General features: G+C 35.2%; 1 protein-coding gene across 1 annotated transcript in view; it reads left to right on the top strand.

Moving 5' to 3' along the window:
* LOC107705954 (CBP80/20-dependent translation initiation factor-like) overlaps positions 1–17219 on the top strand; it is a 63575-nt gene that overhangs the window by 40013 nt on the left and 6343 nt on the right. Inside the window, exons 10-11 of the mRNA XM_016509489.1 lie at positions 7207–7260; positions 9759–9885. Coding sequence (XP_016364975.1) covers positions 7207–7260; positions 9759–9885 — 181 coding nt within the window. The remainder of the gene's footprint in view (positions 1–7206; positions 7261–9758; positions 9886–17219) is intronic.

Here is a 17219-nt window from a genome sequence, read left to right as displayed (position 1 = left end):
CATAGAAAATAATGTATTCGAATTTTAAAAACGTGGCGTGACGCGACGCTGCGCTTCTCGTCCGGTGTGCGACCGCCTGAAACGCTGTTTTTTTTCACCTCCATGCTTAAACGTCTTTGTTTGGGCTTCCGAAAGCGGATGATGTCGGGAAACAGTGGTTGCAATTTATTTTTTAACTCTGTCCCTAACCCCAATAACCCCAATTTGCTATTGTGTGCTGCGCATTTTACTGAGGACAGCTTCCACAACACGAGGTGCCGGATTCTGTTCGCCAATCACAACTCACTGGGACAGCTAACCAATCACAACACATTTCGTTTTTTTCGAAAGGCGGGCCTTCATTAAAACCCAGAACTAATCGAGCCGTTTGTGCCAGCCTGGGGAGAAAGGTATTGTAATAATGTAAATTATGTGAAAAATAATGCGTTTTTCGAACCACCAAGCATGAGAGCATGTTCTAGTACACCCCCAAAACAAAATCAAGACTTTGTAAAAGAGCATAATAGGACCTCTTTAAACAATGAACTTGTAAAAATGTGCTCAAAATTTTGTAAAATTATTTTAACAGGATTTTTGACTTTACAACGATCCCAAATAATATAATATAATATAATATAATATAATATAATTATTTATTATAATATAAAATGGTAATATATATTATTATATTTTATAAAAACCTACATTTTTATGTTATGAGATTGTGATTGTGTCCTGTAATCATCAATCGAAGATTAGAAGAGAAACTTTGAGATGTAAATGCAAAAGGAAAGCTGAAGTCTATGGTTTGTGTTTGTGATTTTATAGACTTTTGCACATTAACTGCACTGCAGCAATAATGATTCTTGTCTCTGTGACGCGAGTCAGCATTGCAGATGACTCATTTTTTAAAAGTAAACTATTTTTCAGAGTCAAAGAAAGCAGCATTAAATTATTTTGTGCAGTTTCGTCACTTTAACATACAGTTGCGTACATTTAGGACTCTTAAATTATACGACATATTTTAAAACATAGTCTGTAAAAGGATTTTGTATGCACTTTTTTTCTCAGTTGAGGACCCTCACTAAAAAAAAAAAAAGAAGTAGATTGTAGAAGCAATTTTTATACAGAAATTGCGAATACATTTCACAAGCAATTGCAAAGAAACCGCAAGTGATGCACTGAATTAAACATGCATTTTTAAGTAGAAAACTGAAATAGTTTTTCTTGTAAAACCTACTCTAATAAACAAATTTTTTTGAAATTCTTTTGAATTTGATCTACTTTTAAATCTTGTCTGGGTAAAATGTAGAATTACCTTTTAAACAATGAACTTGTAAAAATTTGTTCAATTTTTATTTGTATTTTTTAAGAGGAATTTTGTCTTTAAAACAATATAATATAATATAATATAATATAATATAATAATATTTATTTATTATAATATAAAATGGTAATATATATTATTATAGTTATGTTGTGTTATGTGTTATACGTTATATGTTATGTTATGTTATGTTATGTTGTGTTGTGTTGTGTTGTGTTGTGATTTTCAGTCTATTTTAGGTGAACTATTCTTTAATGCTCTCAAAACTCAATATTTGGGTGTTTTTTATTAAACGATTGATTTTTAGGCATGCATATAATCATTAAATATGTCTCTTAGTGGTAGTGGAGAGTTTGACCATGCAGGATCATGTTAATTTCTGTCTATAGGGCGATGATTCCAGTCTGTCTGATGTTGATTGTGATGTGGACTTGTGTTGTGTGTGAGGTTAGTTTGAGGTGGTTTCTGTAACGCGAGCTCTGCTCCTGCTCTCCGGGGACGTCATTATGGACTATAGAACTCTAGTCTTAAAGCAGCCGTTACTCTGGAGACCTGAACAACGAGACCCCGTCAGTAAATTACCCCAGACCACCAGGACTAGATCCTTCCAGACACCAATATACACGTTCACTCCTTCAAACGCCGCGGGCCATGGAGTCACGTCTGCTATATCGTATCATAGATTCAGACAGTTTCTCTGGAAGTGATATTATATATAAGTGAAGTTTTATTATAGAGAGAAAAGTTTAAAAACAGAGTTCCAACAGTTGAGAAAACCTGAAGATATCTGGGATTTGTAATGCTGGAAATGTCATGAATATAATGAACTCTTACAGCTAAGGAAGTCTCTGTTGTGAAATATATAACATACTGTTCAAATGTTTGGGATCGTTTTTGTTTTGTCTCTTCTTCTCACCAAGGCTGCATTTATTTGATCAAAAATACAGTAAAAACAGTAATATTGTGAAATATTATTACAATTCAAAATAGCTGTTTTCTATGTGAATATATGTTCAAATGTAATTTTATTTCTGTGATCAAAGCTGTATTTTCAGCATCATTACTCCAGTCTTCAGTGTCACATGATCCTTCAGAAATCATTCTAATATGCTGATTTGCTGCTTATATTTTTCTGAAAACCACGATAAAAGTTCAAAATGATAGCATTTACTGTGTCTTTACTGTAATTTTTGATTAATTTAATGCATCCTTGTTATTCTGAAGAATCACTACTTGCATGTTATCTTTCATTTTAGAGAGAACCAAGACCAAAAGTAATGCCGTTTTGTTTTGCCTTTTGAAACCAAAGAGTGATGTAATATGTAGAAATACTGTAATATTCACTACACAAAGAAGCAGATTAGCCAGTCATAATGCAGGCCAATTACATATAAAGTCTTAAAGGAACAGTAACCGTTTACTTTTTGAAGTAAGAACTTTGAGTAACATTGTAGGTAAACATCAAGCAAACAAGTGTAGATTGTGGCTCTTAAAGTAGCTGATCTGTATAAATGTCTGCTGTAATGTTATGGATAGCGCTGTTGTGGTCCCCCGTGGGTGAAGTGAAGTATATTTTGAGAGCGAGTCTCTTTCAGTGAGATTCCTGGTTTTGTGCGGGAGCTGTCAGCTGTTTTCTGAGACAGTATCCAGAGCCGCTCGTGTCAGCTTTGATCAGCCCCTGCAGGCCCCCTGCCTCACAAAGGGCTGCCTGTGTCACTGCCCAAGCGATTTTCCCGCCCACCGCTCTGCTAGTCGTCTCAGTAGATCTCTTCAGAAGTGTATACACACACACACACACTGATCCACAGACAGCCCACCTTCAGGGGCAAGAAAACACCATGAACGTGTTCATACATCACAGTCACGTGATAGCTGTACAACTTTGAAAGCATGAGTTTAAATTTTTAACTCGGTCACGTTAAATTTGAGGAATAGTAGGCTAATGGGGAATTTTGACTTAGAAAACACCACTAATTGGTTGGGCTGGGCGATATGGCCAAAAATATTATCACAATATGTTTTTCCATATAATTTGATATCAATATTTATCACAACATTCATTTCATACCATTAATAGGGATGGAAATGCATTCTACATTTTTGTTAGATCTTATGAATGTAATCATATTTTGTTTGTTTAAAGTAAACTTCATTGAATAAGCTACACTCTAAAAAATGCTGGGTTAAATACAACCCAGTGCTGGGTAAAATAGGGACAAACCCAGCAATTGGGATGTTTTGACCCAGCGGTTGGGTTACTACCCAGAAGGTTGGGTTAAACATTTAACCCAACCGCTGGGTCAAAACAACCCAATTGCTGGGTTTGTCCCTATTTTACCCAGCACTGGGTTGTATTTAACCCAGCATTTTTTAGAGTGTACCTTTTCATTTAGGGCCCCATTAAATCAGTTATATTTTTCTGTGTTTTCTTTAAAAAAAAAAATTCTGGATTCAGATTTATCATCAAATTTATCATCAAAAATGGTGTCTTATGGAATGAATTCATAACATTTTATGTTTAACCCAACCTTCTGGGTAGTAACCCAACCACTGGGTCAAAACAACCCAATTGCTGGGTTTGTCCCTATTTTACCCAGCACTGGGTTGTATTTAACCCAGCATTTTTTAGAGTGTACCTTTTCATTTAGGGCCCCATTAAATCAGTTATATTTTTCTGTGTTTTCTTTAAAAAAAAAATTTCAGATTTATCAAATTTATCATCAAAAATGGTGTCTTATGGAATGAATTCATAACATTTTAACAATTGAATCAATCTTTTAAAGTGTAATCAAATTAAAATATAATGATTCATTTAACAGAACTTGTATAAAATGTAAAAAATAAATAAATGGTTGTATGATATTCCTTAAAAAAATAAATTAATAATAATAATACATATATTTTTTATTATTAGCAATAGCAACAAAAATAATGATAATACATATTTTAATACATATTATTATTATTATTATTATTAACAACTGCAACAAATACAACAATACTACTACTACTAATAGTAATAATAATAATAAATATTTATTAAATAAATATGGTTTTGTAAGGAATATCGTATAACCAAGATATTATAATAATAATAATAATAACTCTGGTTTTAATCATTTTATTAGTATATAATAATAATGTTATTATTATTATTATTATTATTATTAACAACTACAATAAATACAATAATAATATTTATTATTATAAATATTTTTAAAGGGGTCCTATTATGCTTTTTCACTTTTTCAACTTTAGTTAGTCTGTAATGTTGCTGTTTGAGCATAAAAAATATCTGCAAAGTTGCAAAGCTCAAAGTCCACTTCAAAAGGAGATATTTTATTTAACAGAAATCACTTTTCAAAAACTACAACGAATGACTCGTTTGGACTACAACGCATATTTTCCGGGATTTGTGATATCACAAATATCGACGAATTGGATGAGACCTGGTTGAGCTGCACTAGAGAAAGCAACGAGTGCTATCACTATGTCAGAGACACGCTAGCTTTCCCAAAGCAGACGAACTTAGAGTGGTTACAATCATCCAGGTTTAAATCGCACTCAAATTGATTTGATTTTGACGCAATATTTACACTGAAGCTCGCAGGCGGCTATGGTAAGGGGCATGACATTTCCCGACCAGGCACCGAGTGCTGCCAATCACAACACACACTGGCCCAGCTAACCAATCACAGCACATTTCGTATTTCAGAAGGCGGGCCTTCATTTGATACAGGAACTATTTGAGCCGTTCATGCCAGGCTGGGGAGAGAGGTATTGTAATAATGTAGAATATGTGAAAAATAATGTGTTTTTCGAACAACCTAGTATGAGAGCCTTTTCTAGTACACCCCCAAAACTAAATTAAGACTTTGTAAAAGACCATAATAGGACCCCTTTAAGGAATATCGTAAAACCAGGATATTTTTAATAATAATAATAATAATATTTCAATTCATTTAAATCATTATCATCATTATTACTTTCATTTATTGTTACTTTTACCTTGGTATGGTTCTCTACTATAGTAGCATATTTCTTTCATAAATTTGTCAAGTTAAACCAAACTTTTATTTTATTTCTGGTATCATTAATAGTCTCTCCTTTCACTTTGATAACTGAGCTTTTGCTTTCAGATTGACTTTCACAAATGCTGATTAAGATTAGCTCTAGGTTATGAAGATCTAGTCAATATCCAGAATCATCTCTAGTTATAATTCATATCTGGTGTGTGTTTTCGTTCACTCGACGAGAAAGCTGTAGAAATACTAATGGCAAAGAAGAACTGTCATTAATGAGTTATCATGATTTGAACAGAGTTCATGTGTCTCTGGGTCATATCAGCAATTCTGCATTACACAAACACGTTAGCCAAGACGAAAAGAACATTCTTACATAACGTCAAATGACATAATTGTGTCTGTTATGGGAAAAGACAAGCGAATGTATGGGAAACCAGACCACAGGATTCAAATATAGTGGCAATATTGTGAAATGCATAATGCTGGGAACATTATTAAATGCATAAATGTGTGCATTTGTTTGGTTATTGAAGTATGGAGGTGCATTTATTCAGGTGCATTTATTCAGGAGCGTTGATCATCTTCGCACCAAAGTACTGATGATACTGTTAAAATTGCCTTTCGCACACAGAAATAAGTCTTGCGTCAGGCTCAGCTGCAGAATGATAAAGTGTATTTGTCCTGTTGAGTGAGTTGCACTTCTGTGTTTGTGGTCAGAGCCAGCGCTTTTCTGTCTGTCACAGCAGTCGTCTGGGGTTCAGACTGGGACGCGGCTGATATCGCTCTCGCTGGCGTCTGTCGGCTGGTGGTTTTTGAGGAACAGTGAAAGAGGAAGTGAAAGATGATTGGTGTAGTGATGTGTGGTCTGGATTGCCAGCAGTGACCTCCTGAAAGCTGAAGTCTGTTAAACATGCAAGACGAGACAATAATGCAGATTAATGATGCATACACTAGTAGCTCAAACCCTACAGGAAAAAACTTTTCTTTTTTTTTTTCATGCAACTGTTTTGCTTCCATAACATGTCTTTACACATACGTGAATTTATGGAGTGATAAAAAGAGAAATCCCCTCAATAAAAACCTTTAACTTTAAGCAGAGGCGGACAGTAACTAAGTACATTTACTTGAGTAATTTTTTCAATGTATGCTTCAGACACGGGTCACGACGAGGCGTTCCCCATAGCGACCCCTAGAGGACGCAGTTCGAAGTTCCCTTGAAAGGGTACCAAGGTTTCTGTAGTAATAAGCTAGTGATAATAATAGTGATATGTATTAGTTACTCTTTTTACTCTATTCACCTGTAATGTCTTGACTTAAATATAGACTCTGGATACAATGGATAAAATCATCTCCCAACTTCATAAATGTGACCCTGGAGCACAAAACCAGTCTTAAGTCGCTTGGGTATGTTTGTAGCAATAGCCAAAAAAACATTGTATGGGTCAAAATTATCCTTTTTTTTTAATGCCAAAAATCATTAGAATATTAAGTAAAGATCATGTTCCATGAAGATATTTTGTAAATTTCCTACCATAAATATATCAAAACTTAATTTTTGATTAGTAATATGCATTGTTAAGAACTTCATTTGGACAACTTTAAAGGTGATTTTCTCAATATTTTGATTTTTTTTGCACCCTCAGATTCCAGATTTTCAAATAGTTGTATCTCAGCTAAATATTGTTAACAAACCATACATCAATGGAAAGCTTATTTATTTAGCTTTCAGATGATGTATAAATCTCAATTTCGAAAAATTTACACTTTAGACTGGTTTTGTGGTCCAGGGTCACAAATGTGAATGTTCTAAAGATGTAGAACTACTTGACTGTGATTGGTCAGTCGCTGAAGTGAGGTGTGTTTTCTGTGTTTTAGCTGCTGGAGTCTCCGGAGGTGAAGGAGGACGCTGTGCTCTGCTGTTCTATGGAGGTGAGTTTAACACATTCATAATGAACGAGAGACTGAGACCAGCGACTGGCCCAAACCCTCGTGTGTCTGATTAACTTCTTCATCAGAGGAAGATGCTTTCCACACAACAGCAGATCTGGAGTGTGTCGTGCTCGTTTAGAAATGCAGGCAGTTTTGTCTGTATGTTTACTTCTTTCCCTTTTGTTTAGTTTTTTTCTCAGTTGTTTACAGCTGTAAGAAGGCACGAGTTCAGACAGCACGTGTTCTTGTGTTCAGCTGAACAGAATGCAGAAGTCTTAAGATGTGTTTTCAGTGGCCAGGCTTACAAGCATTTATTCACTACAAAGGCTAGATGAAAATAAGATTTATCTTTTGAAATTGATTTTTTTTTTTACATTTTTATAAAATAAATATAAAAATAAACATAAATAAATACATATTTTCAATTTCAAAGAGGAATAATAATGGAAAAAATAAAAGATTTAAATATATAAATAAAATGTATATTATTATATTTATATTTTTCCTTTATTTGTCTTTTGAAATGGAATAAAATACCTATTTAGTTAGTTAGTTAGTTATTATAAAATAAATAAAATAACTAAATTAATATTTTTTTCAAAAGATTAAAAGATATAAGATGCATTTAAATATAAAATTTATAAAAATGTGTATTTTATTTTGCTATTGTTTTTTTCCCATTATTTGTGTATGTATTATGTATATATTTTATGCATCAAATATATTTAAAATGTAGACTAGTATAATCATAACACTAAATGTTGGCACAATACAAAAATTCTTAAAAATATAAAATTAAATTAATTTATTACATTTTTATTTCATTTTATTAAATTAAATTTTAAAAAGTATAAAAATCTAATTCTCAAAATTATCATCATTACTATAAAAAGCCTGAAAATGTGAGTTTGTCGTTGCACCACAAATAAATAAATAAATAAATATGTAAATGATATTTGTAAAATACAAATATATACAAATACTTCAGTGTGTACTTGAGTGTGGCTCCATCCAGACAGTAAATGATGTCCCATCTGCCCACAAACCGGATCATCAGCAGACAGTTTGTCTGGACATCCGACGGTTTCTGTCCAGTCTCTCTCTCTCTCTCTTTGTCTCTGTCTGTCTCTCTCTCTCAGACTAGCATCTGTTTCTCTGTGCCCCCTGTGGAGTTGACCTCTGACCCTTGCTTGAGCCTGAGTGTGTCCCTTTGAACATCTTATTTCTTCTCAGAAACCACTCCTGCCCTCTCTTTGTCTGTCTTTCACCATCCCTCGTTAAAGAAAAATAACAGGATATTTTGGAGTAAATGTTGATGCACTGCATCCGTGTCGTGCTGTCGATCCAGACACAGACATCATTTCAGCTCAAACCTCAGTGTGAATCTCACGTAAAGCGTGTCCAAGTCACCTTAAAATCTATTTTGCATAAAGAAAAAGAAGCCTGTTTTTCTTTGTGACGTTATTTTCATGCCATTTAAACCCCAGTCTCCTAGTTATGTCACATAGATGCGGATATAACATATATATAGAGTTGGATATAACTTTGCACAAGTGATGCATATCGCAATACATAAATTTACAGTTTAATTAATACATCATTTTTTCCATTAATGATAGAAATCAGACATTACGAAAAAAAAGTTAAGAGTCATTTAGTGATATTATTATGCTTGTGTGTGTATTTATTTATTTATTTGTGGTGTGAAACAGTTTCACAATTTCATACTTTTTAAAATAATGATAATATTGTGGTGTGAAACAGTTTCACAATTTCATACTTTTTTAAATAATGATAATAATTAGATTTTTATTTTTTAATAGAATGAAATTTAACAAAGTAATAATAAAATAAATACAAATATATATTTAATAAAAATAAATAATAAAAGATTATTCAGTGTTGTAGTTATACTTTTAAAACTCTGAGATAGCTTTCAATTAATTCGTATGTGTATATATATATATATATATATATATATGTATTTCACAGAGTTTTAAAGTAGTACATTAATTAATTAATTAATTAATTAATTAATTTTTATTTCTTTGTTTTTGTTTCTTTGTTTATTTTGTGGTGACACAAACATCACATTTTCACACTTTTTAGAGTAATGATGATAATTTTGTGAAGATAATAATTAAAATCTAATTTTGAGAATTTTATTTTTATTATTTTTTATTAATCTAATAAAATTAAATGTAATAAATTCCTTTAATTTTATATTTCAACGATTTTTATTTTTTTTGCATTGTGCAGTTATTTAGTGTTGTGATTATACTTTTAATAGTGTGATAGTTTTATATTTTAAATAAAAAAAATGTCTTTATGTATTTCTTTCTTTGAACATTTATTTATTTGTGGTGCAACAACAAACAAACAGATTAATGTTTGGATGGTGCCACAGAGTCAGAGTTTCACACTCTTTCTGTTAGAAGAAATGGAAGAGATGGGACTATTTGGAAAGATTGCTGATTTTGCCGTGGTTGTTCTTGCAGCTCCAGAGCACCGGCCGGTTATTGGAGGAGCAGCTTCCTGAAATGATGACGGAGCTGCTGGCGGCCGTGCGGGATAAGATGCTGTGTCCGTCTGAGTCTCAGCTCCCATTACTATTTAATAACCCCCGTTTTTTTTTTTTTTTTTTGAGAATTGGTGTTATAAATGTGCTTAATATTCATGAAAATTGTCACAGTGCAGCATTTCTTATTATTCCTGGAAATAGGCTTCATTTTATTAAGCAAAAAATAAAATTCTTAGATGTATTTTTTTTTCTATTTTTTATTTATTAAATTTTTTTGCATTACTTTAATGATCGTTAAGTACTCCTCTAAATCTTTTTTTTTTATGCATGATTTTTTTATATATATTTATATTTATTTTAATTAACCATTTTTGGGGGTAATTGTAGGTATGTGCTTAATATTCATGGAAATGATGCCAATGTGCACAAAGTCTTAATTGTCCTAAAAATAGGCTTCAAACCCCAGCAAAATTAAAATTCCCTATTCTTTTTTCTTCTTCTTTTGATTATGCTTTTGTTTTGATTATACTTCAAGATTCTCTGGCCGTGTTCACGAATTGTGTTGATTGAATTGTCAACCCCAGAGACTGGACGAGCTCTGGCGTCTTTTCTTTGGCCTGTGGGCAGTGCTTCATCCATCCGTCCTGTTCGAGTACCGAACACGAATTTTTTTTTTAATATTTTGCATGAAGAAAATTGAGGTTTTCTTCATGCAAAGTATGATTTTGCAATTTTTTCTTTTGATTTAGTGGTCAGATTTCCCCTCATAGTGATTTTTAGGCACATACAGTGCATACATATTGAATAGCTGATGCTCTGTGAGTGTGTGTTTGTCTTTCAAACACGTTTTCAGTTGTTGTTGTTGTTTTTTTTTGTTTTTTTTGTATTTTAGAGTTTCATTTGATTTGATCTCAGCATCGTCAGGGTTTGTTTTAGGCTCCGCCCCATTCAAGCAGCAGGCATCATGTGACCTTTGACTTCTTCAGTGTTGCGACCCACCAGACTATTGAATGCAGATCATCTTCATTTGCATCTTATTGACATGCAAATCAGATGTGGCAACCTTGTCAGCTGACCAAACTATAGATCTGGGCTCATTCAAAGATGTCAGCGATTCTTTTGTTTTTTATGCAACTGAAAATAAACTGAGAAGGGGTGTAACATGAAGTGTTTGTCCTTTTTTTTTTTTAAATGATTATAGCTCAGAGTGATGTTTGCTGTCCATTTTTTTTCTTTCGTGCAGAGTGAAGGACTGTCAACCGAACGACTTAAAGTGTTACTTTAGTATAATTGATATGCTATTATAGTATGTAATAATATTTTGAATGAGATTTTATTTACATATTTTCAGTTTGCATTTTAAATTTTAGTAATTTTATGTGCTTTTGTCATATATATATATATATATATATATATAAAACAACACTTCTTCGTGTTGTTTTGTTGCGCCCTGCTGTTGGTCCTAACCGTAATTAACAAATTTATGTACTAAATATTTTCTGATCATTCCAACTTTTTTTTGTGGGAACATTAAAATGTCTGGGTTCCTTAATACTAAAGAGTGTTTAAAAAAATATTTTAGAATAATCTTAGCAGCTTAGGATTCTAATAATGTCAGTTTTTTATGGTGATGTATATTACATTCTATATATATTCTATATATATATTAAATTCTGCTTCATCTGCCTTTACTGTCCACATTATGTAAACATTTCCAATTACTATATAAAGTATTAAAATAATATGTGTTTACAAGAAAGTTATTTTCCGTAACACTCAGAGCCTTTTGAGAACATTGCGGGAAAATCTAATTTAAGATGCTTTAGCATCTAAGTTCATTCAACCTGGTTGTGCAAAGGATTGTGGGTAATGTTACCTCAAAAAAGCATGAATGCACACTTTGAAAATCCACAAGAAATAGTACATCATTCAGACTCCTCTTGAACATCACATCCATGCAATTACTAATAAAAACTGATTAAATTACTAATAAAAATGACCAAATCACATAAAAAAAATCACTATAATTAAAATTAGAATTAAAACTGAAAATATAAAAAATAAAAGCTCATTCAAAAATATCCATTAACATTAATAAATACTATCAGAAGCAGATCCTGGCTCTAACGTGCTGTCTGTATGTCTTTATTAACAGCCCTTTTGTTTTCTCCTACACCCCCTCCATCATCATCATCCTCATCATCATCACCATAGCACCACCGACCCCCACCCCACCCTCACTCTGTTTGTGTGATTAATTGTCATGTCCAGGGTGAGTGTGTCGCCCGATTGTTTCTATTGTTTGTAGATGACAAAGAAGCATTTGGCTCCACACACACACACACACACACACACTGCTGGACGTTTGCTGCAGCTGCCACATGGTTTCAAGCATAGCGATCTGACAGCTGTGCAGGAGGACGGAGATCAGCTACCTGCAGAGAGAAAGTGTGTGTGAGTGAGTGACCGTCAAGCTGAATTGTTTGCATGATGGCCAGTGCATAAGTCCTCTGCAGTGAATGGATGCCGTCAGAATGATTTGTTTCTTGCAAACATGCAGCTTTTGGTTTCTCAAGTCGTTGATTGATGGTCTGGAGTGGTGTGGATTATTGTGATGTTTTTATCAGCTGTTTGGACTCTCATTCTGACGGCACCCATTCACTGCAGAGGATCCATTGCTGAGCGAGTGATGGAATGCTACATTTCTCCAAATCTGATGAAGAAACAAACTCATCTACATCTTGGATGACCTGAGGGTGAGTAAATTTTCAACAAATTTTCATTTCTGGGTGAACTATTCCCTTTAGTACTTCGTGTTCAAATATGCAACTCAGATATGTTCTGTTTTACAGTGATTTGTCGTTTATATTTCTCTCTCTCTCTCTCTGGAGGAACTGTACAACCATCGGCCCACATCCTGCCCCTGCCAGCGAGGAAATGATGTCATGACCTGTTCACTTCCTGAATGAACTGTTTAATGGTTCTGTTTTTCTGCCACATAACGTATTGCTGTTGGAGCCTGGAATTCTCTCTCTCTCTCGTTCAATCCCTCTCTCTCTTCTGCTCTGTTTTTCCCGCTTTCATCTTGTCTTTTGAGCAACCCCCCCCCTTGTTGAAAACCCAAACCTCTCTTAATTTCCAGCCAAGCCTGATCCGCTTCCAAATCCTCCCTGCCCTGCCTGCCAACACCAACAGGCCGGCCGCTCGGATCACAGAAGAGCAGGGAGGAACTCAAAGAGGGTCCCTTCTTCATCCTGCAGAGAGCGTTTGCTATATGGGTTAATCTGAACACTCTAATATCTCGATAGAGAGACACTTAGAAAAATGTTTGTAGTTCACCCAAAAAATCATATACTCGCACTCATGTTGTTCTAAATTTGACTGTTTTCTTTAGAATACAAAAGGAAATGTTCATGCTGCTTGTTCTATCTATCTATCTATCTATCTATCTATCTGTCTATCTATCTGTCTATCTATCTGTCTGTCTGTCTGTCGGTCTATGGTTCTGTCTGTGGTTGTGTCTGTCTGTCTGTCTGTCGGTCTATGGTTCTGTCTGTGGTTGTGTCTGTCTGTCCGGCTGTTTTTCGTCTGCAGGAGGTTGTATTTGTCTCTCCAGTGCTGTGTGTCTCACACACACACACACACTCACTCCCACGGTGTGTGTCGGCATGTGGTGTAGGTGTCAGCTTATGAGCACCTGATGTCTTTGTTGCTAAGCTCCTGCTCCTGTCTAGCAACTGTCACCGCGGAAACTGTCCTGGGAGTGTGCCCCTGTTGCTAGGCGACGTGAACTCTGTTGACAGGCTGACAGTTTGACCCCTGCTATGCTCTACAATGACAGCAGCAGCATGTCGTTCTCATCTGGAGACACATCGCTGCCGTCTCTCTGACTTCAACCTGAGGTGTGTTTTTTGTTGTGAGATTAAATACACAGTGGATGAACGAACATTTAAAATTCCTATAGCTCAAACAGTAAAGCATGGCATTAGGTCATGGGTTCAATTCCCAGACAATACATGTACAATGCATGTCCCAGACACTTACATGCAAATGTAAGTAAGTAAGGCTTTATTTATATAGTACCTTTTAAAACTGTTCACAAAGTGCTTTATAGAAGAGAAATACATGTGTGCATTCACAGAAAATACATACATAAAAGAAATAAAATAATAAAACAAAAAATTGAATGCGTGATGATTGTAACGGAAAGTAAAGTGCATGAAAGCAATGCTAACATTATTATTTAATTTACTCGTGGTTAATGTTTTATGAGATGCATAACCTAACCAGATTTTATTGCTCTTTAATGTGATATGTTGTTTGTTTGCTATTCTTGCATTTCTGGTCTGACTGAAGTATTGTGCATACATAAACAGCATGGCTTGCACGCTCCCATTTAAATCATGAAATATGCATCAAAATAACATGACAACATTTTTCCTTGTTTTATCATATCAGATTAATGATTGTAAACTGTGGTTAATATGTTTTGATGAAACATCTGTGATGAATTGTACATCAGTAAATCAACAATCCCATGCTATGGGCATTAGCATTCATCCCAGATAGCACATGTACGTCTGCAAGATGTCTGTTAAAGATCACTTCATCTGGAAAGCATCTTCCGTGTACAAACATCTGATAGACGTCTTTAAGATGTCAGTTTTACATACATTCTAAATCATAAACATCTTAAAGACATTTTCTAAATGTCTATTTGACATTTGATTGGAGACGCATTGCAGATGAGCAAACAGTCTAAAAAATACGTCTTGCAGATGTCAAATAGACGTCTCCGTGACATCATCCAAGTGCACACACACAACAGTGAGTAGTGAACACACACACACCGTGAACACACACCCGGAGCAGTGGGCAGCCATGTGCCACGGCACCCAGGGAGCAGTTGGGGTTTCGGTTTCAAGAGTCTCACCTCAGTCTTGGTAGTAAGGGTGGAAGAGAGCGCTGGTCATTCACTCTCCCCGCCTACAATCCCTGCCTGTACCGAGACTCGAACCTGTGCCCTTTGGGTTACAAGTCAGACTCTTTAACCATTAGGCAACGACTGCAGCAACCAATGCTCCTCTTGAGATCAGGGGAGTGAGGTTTACCTGCACAGCTCTCATAGCTGGCCTCCGTTACACTAGCATTTAAATTAAGTTGAAAATAACCAAGTCCTTTGCTGGCTGACCCGAGCAATCATTTACACTGATGAAATGGCAGCCGAGTCCCTTCAGTCGAGTGCACAAGTTTTCATGCCGGTCAGGAGGTTCTCAAAACATCTACAGCTACACACACATACACACAGCTCATTGATTTGCGAGGTGGCATGTGTCTCGATGAGTGAACGTGTGTATGTGTGCATGTTTAAAGCAGCTCCACATGAAAGTTTGAACCCAACACCGCAGTCACATGATCCGTTCTACAACGAACCCCGTTGTTCGCCAGGAGGTTTGATTTGGCAGGCCGTCAGTTATTACACACACAGGTGTGTGTTTGTGTGAACGGCAGGATTATTTGCCTCCGCCGTCACTGTGGTTTCTGTCCTAGTTTTGAGTCTTTGATGGTGGATTTTATCAGCATTTAGTGCAAAATAAGTGACATTATTGGCTTACAAATCATAAGCAGAGATTTGCTACCAGGCGACAGTAATTAGAGATGTTTGCTAAGTCAAGAATCACAGTTACTGTTGCTCATATTTAGTGTTAGTGATGCGATCTAACATTCAGTGTGTGCATCGATTAGACGCACCATTTTCACCTGCTGGACCATAAAGTTAGTATTAACATCATAAACTGAAGCAATCTTTCCTTGGCTTACTTATCAAACGTTTTAAAATTGATCATCTGAGTCTAATATGATCCAGCAAGGCCGTAAATTGCCCATCCCTGATCTAAAAAATCTTTAATGAAGATGTATTTACTTGAAAACCAATATTTTGATAAAACATCCTAGCAACTGCATTGCAACACACAGCACCATAAGAAAACACCTAGCAACTCCATAGCAACGCCGGTGAGTGTGATTTCACCAAGTACAACATGTTCCTGGATCAACATCCTTGTTGATCCTGGAACATCATTCCAATCAACCAATCAGAATTGAGAGATAACTTTTCAGGAAATGTCAGTTTTAGGCTTACAATCAGGATTAGGTGCTTCTACACCCTTGTTAATCAGCTATCATTTCCCTCTGATTTTAGGAATAAATTATGGGTAAGGTTAGGTTTAGGGGTAGGGATTGGGTTTAGTCTATATTTTTGGACAGTAATGTTGATCCAGGATCAACAAAAGATGTTGATCCAGGAACATGTCTTACTTGGCAAAATCACGGCGACCTAGCAACGCCCTAGAAACCACCCAGAACACCCTAGCAACTGCAAAGCAACACCCTGCACAGCACCATAAGAAAACACCTGCATAGCAACACCATGGGAACCATCCAGAACGCCCTGGAAACATACAGCACCATAAGAAAATACCTAGCAACTGCATAGCAACACCCTAGAAACCACCCAGAACACCCTAGCAACTGCATAGTAATGCCCTGGCAATGCATAGCAGAATAAGAAAACACCTAGCAATTGTTTAGCAACACACTGGAGACCGTGGAAACAACACAGAGCACCCTAGCAACTGCATAGCAACGCCCTAGCAACACACATGGTGGTCAGATTTGCAGACGTTTGCAGAGGTTTTTTTTCCTGTTTATTTTGACTTTAATTGAGAATATTCCTGAATAAATGGACACGTCTCACTCAGATGCTGCTGCTGTTGTGAATTCACTTTTTCTTCCACTTGAGTTTTTTTCCCACAGTTGTGTTTTCACACCTCTGATGTTTATCACCAGCAGACTGTTAAAATGTATTCTTGTCCGTCTCACACAGGAGACAAAACGAGACAGAAACCTGCAGAGAGATCCTGTGAAGATGACAAAATACTCTATATACTGATCGTGTTTCCTCTATTAGGATGGTGCAGTGTTATTTTAGTATTATTTATTTATTTCCTAGTATTGTATTTAGTAATATTTTGAATTATTTTACATATATTTTCAATTTACATTTAAATTTTAGTTTATGGATTAGTAATTTTCTTATGTGCTTTTGTTTATTTCAGTTTTAAGTTGAATAAATTTAGTACTTAAAGGGGTCATATGATGCGATTTCAATTTTTCCTTTCTCTTTGGAGTGTTACAAGCTCTTGGTGCATAAAGAAGATCTGTAAAGTTGCAAAGTCTCAAATCCAAAGAGATGTTCTTTATAAAAGTTAAGAGTCAGCCACACCTACCTAAAACGGCTCGTTCTAACACACCCCCACATATCTACATCACTATCTGGGAAGATTTGCATAACACTGCCCAAATGTTCACGCAAAGAAAGAAGGCGTAACTTTTATTCTCACTGTAGTATTGTTGCTGCCGCCATGTCGTGAAGACG

Source organism: Sinocyclocheilus rhinocerous, unplaced genomic scaffold (genome assembly GCF_001515625.1).
Source record: "Sinocyclocheilus rhinocerous isolate Xijiao unplaced genomic scaffold, SAMN03320098_v1.1 scaffold1045, whole genome shotgun sequence".
Lineage (NCBI taxonomy): Eukaryota > Metazoa > Chordata > Actinopteri > Cypriniformes > Cyprinidae > Sinocyclocheilus > Sinocyclocheilus rhinocerous.
The sequence above is the reverse complement of the archived record's forward strand: the minus strand, read 5'-3'. Positions and strand labels throughout refer to the sequence as shown.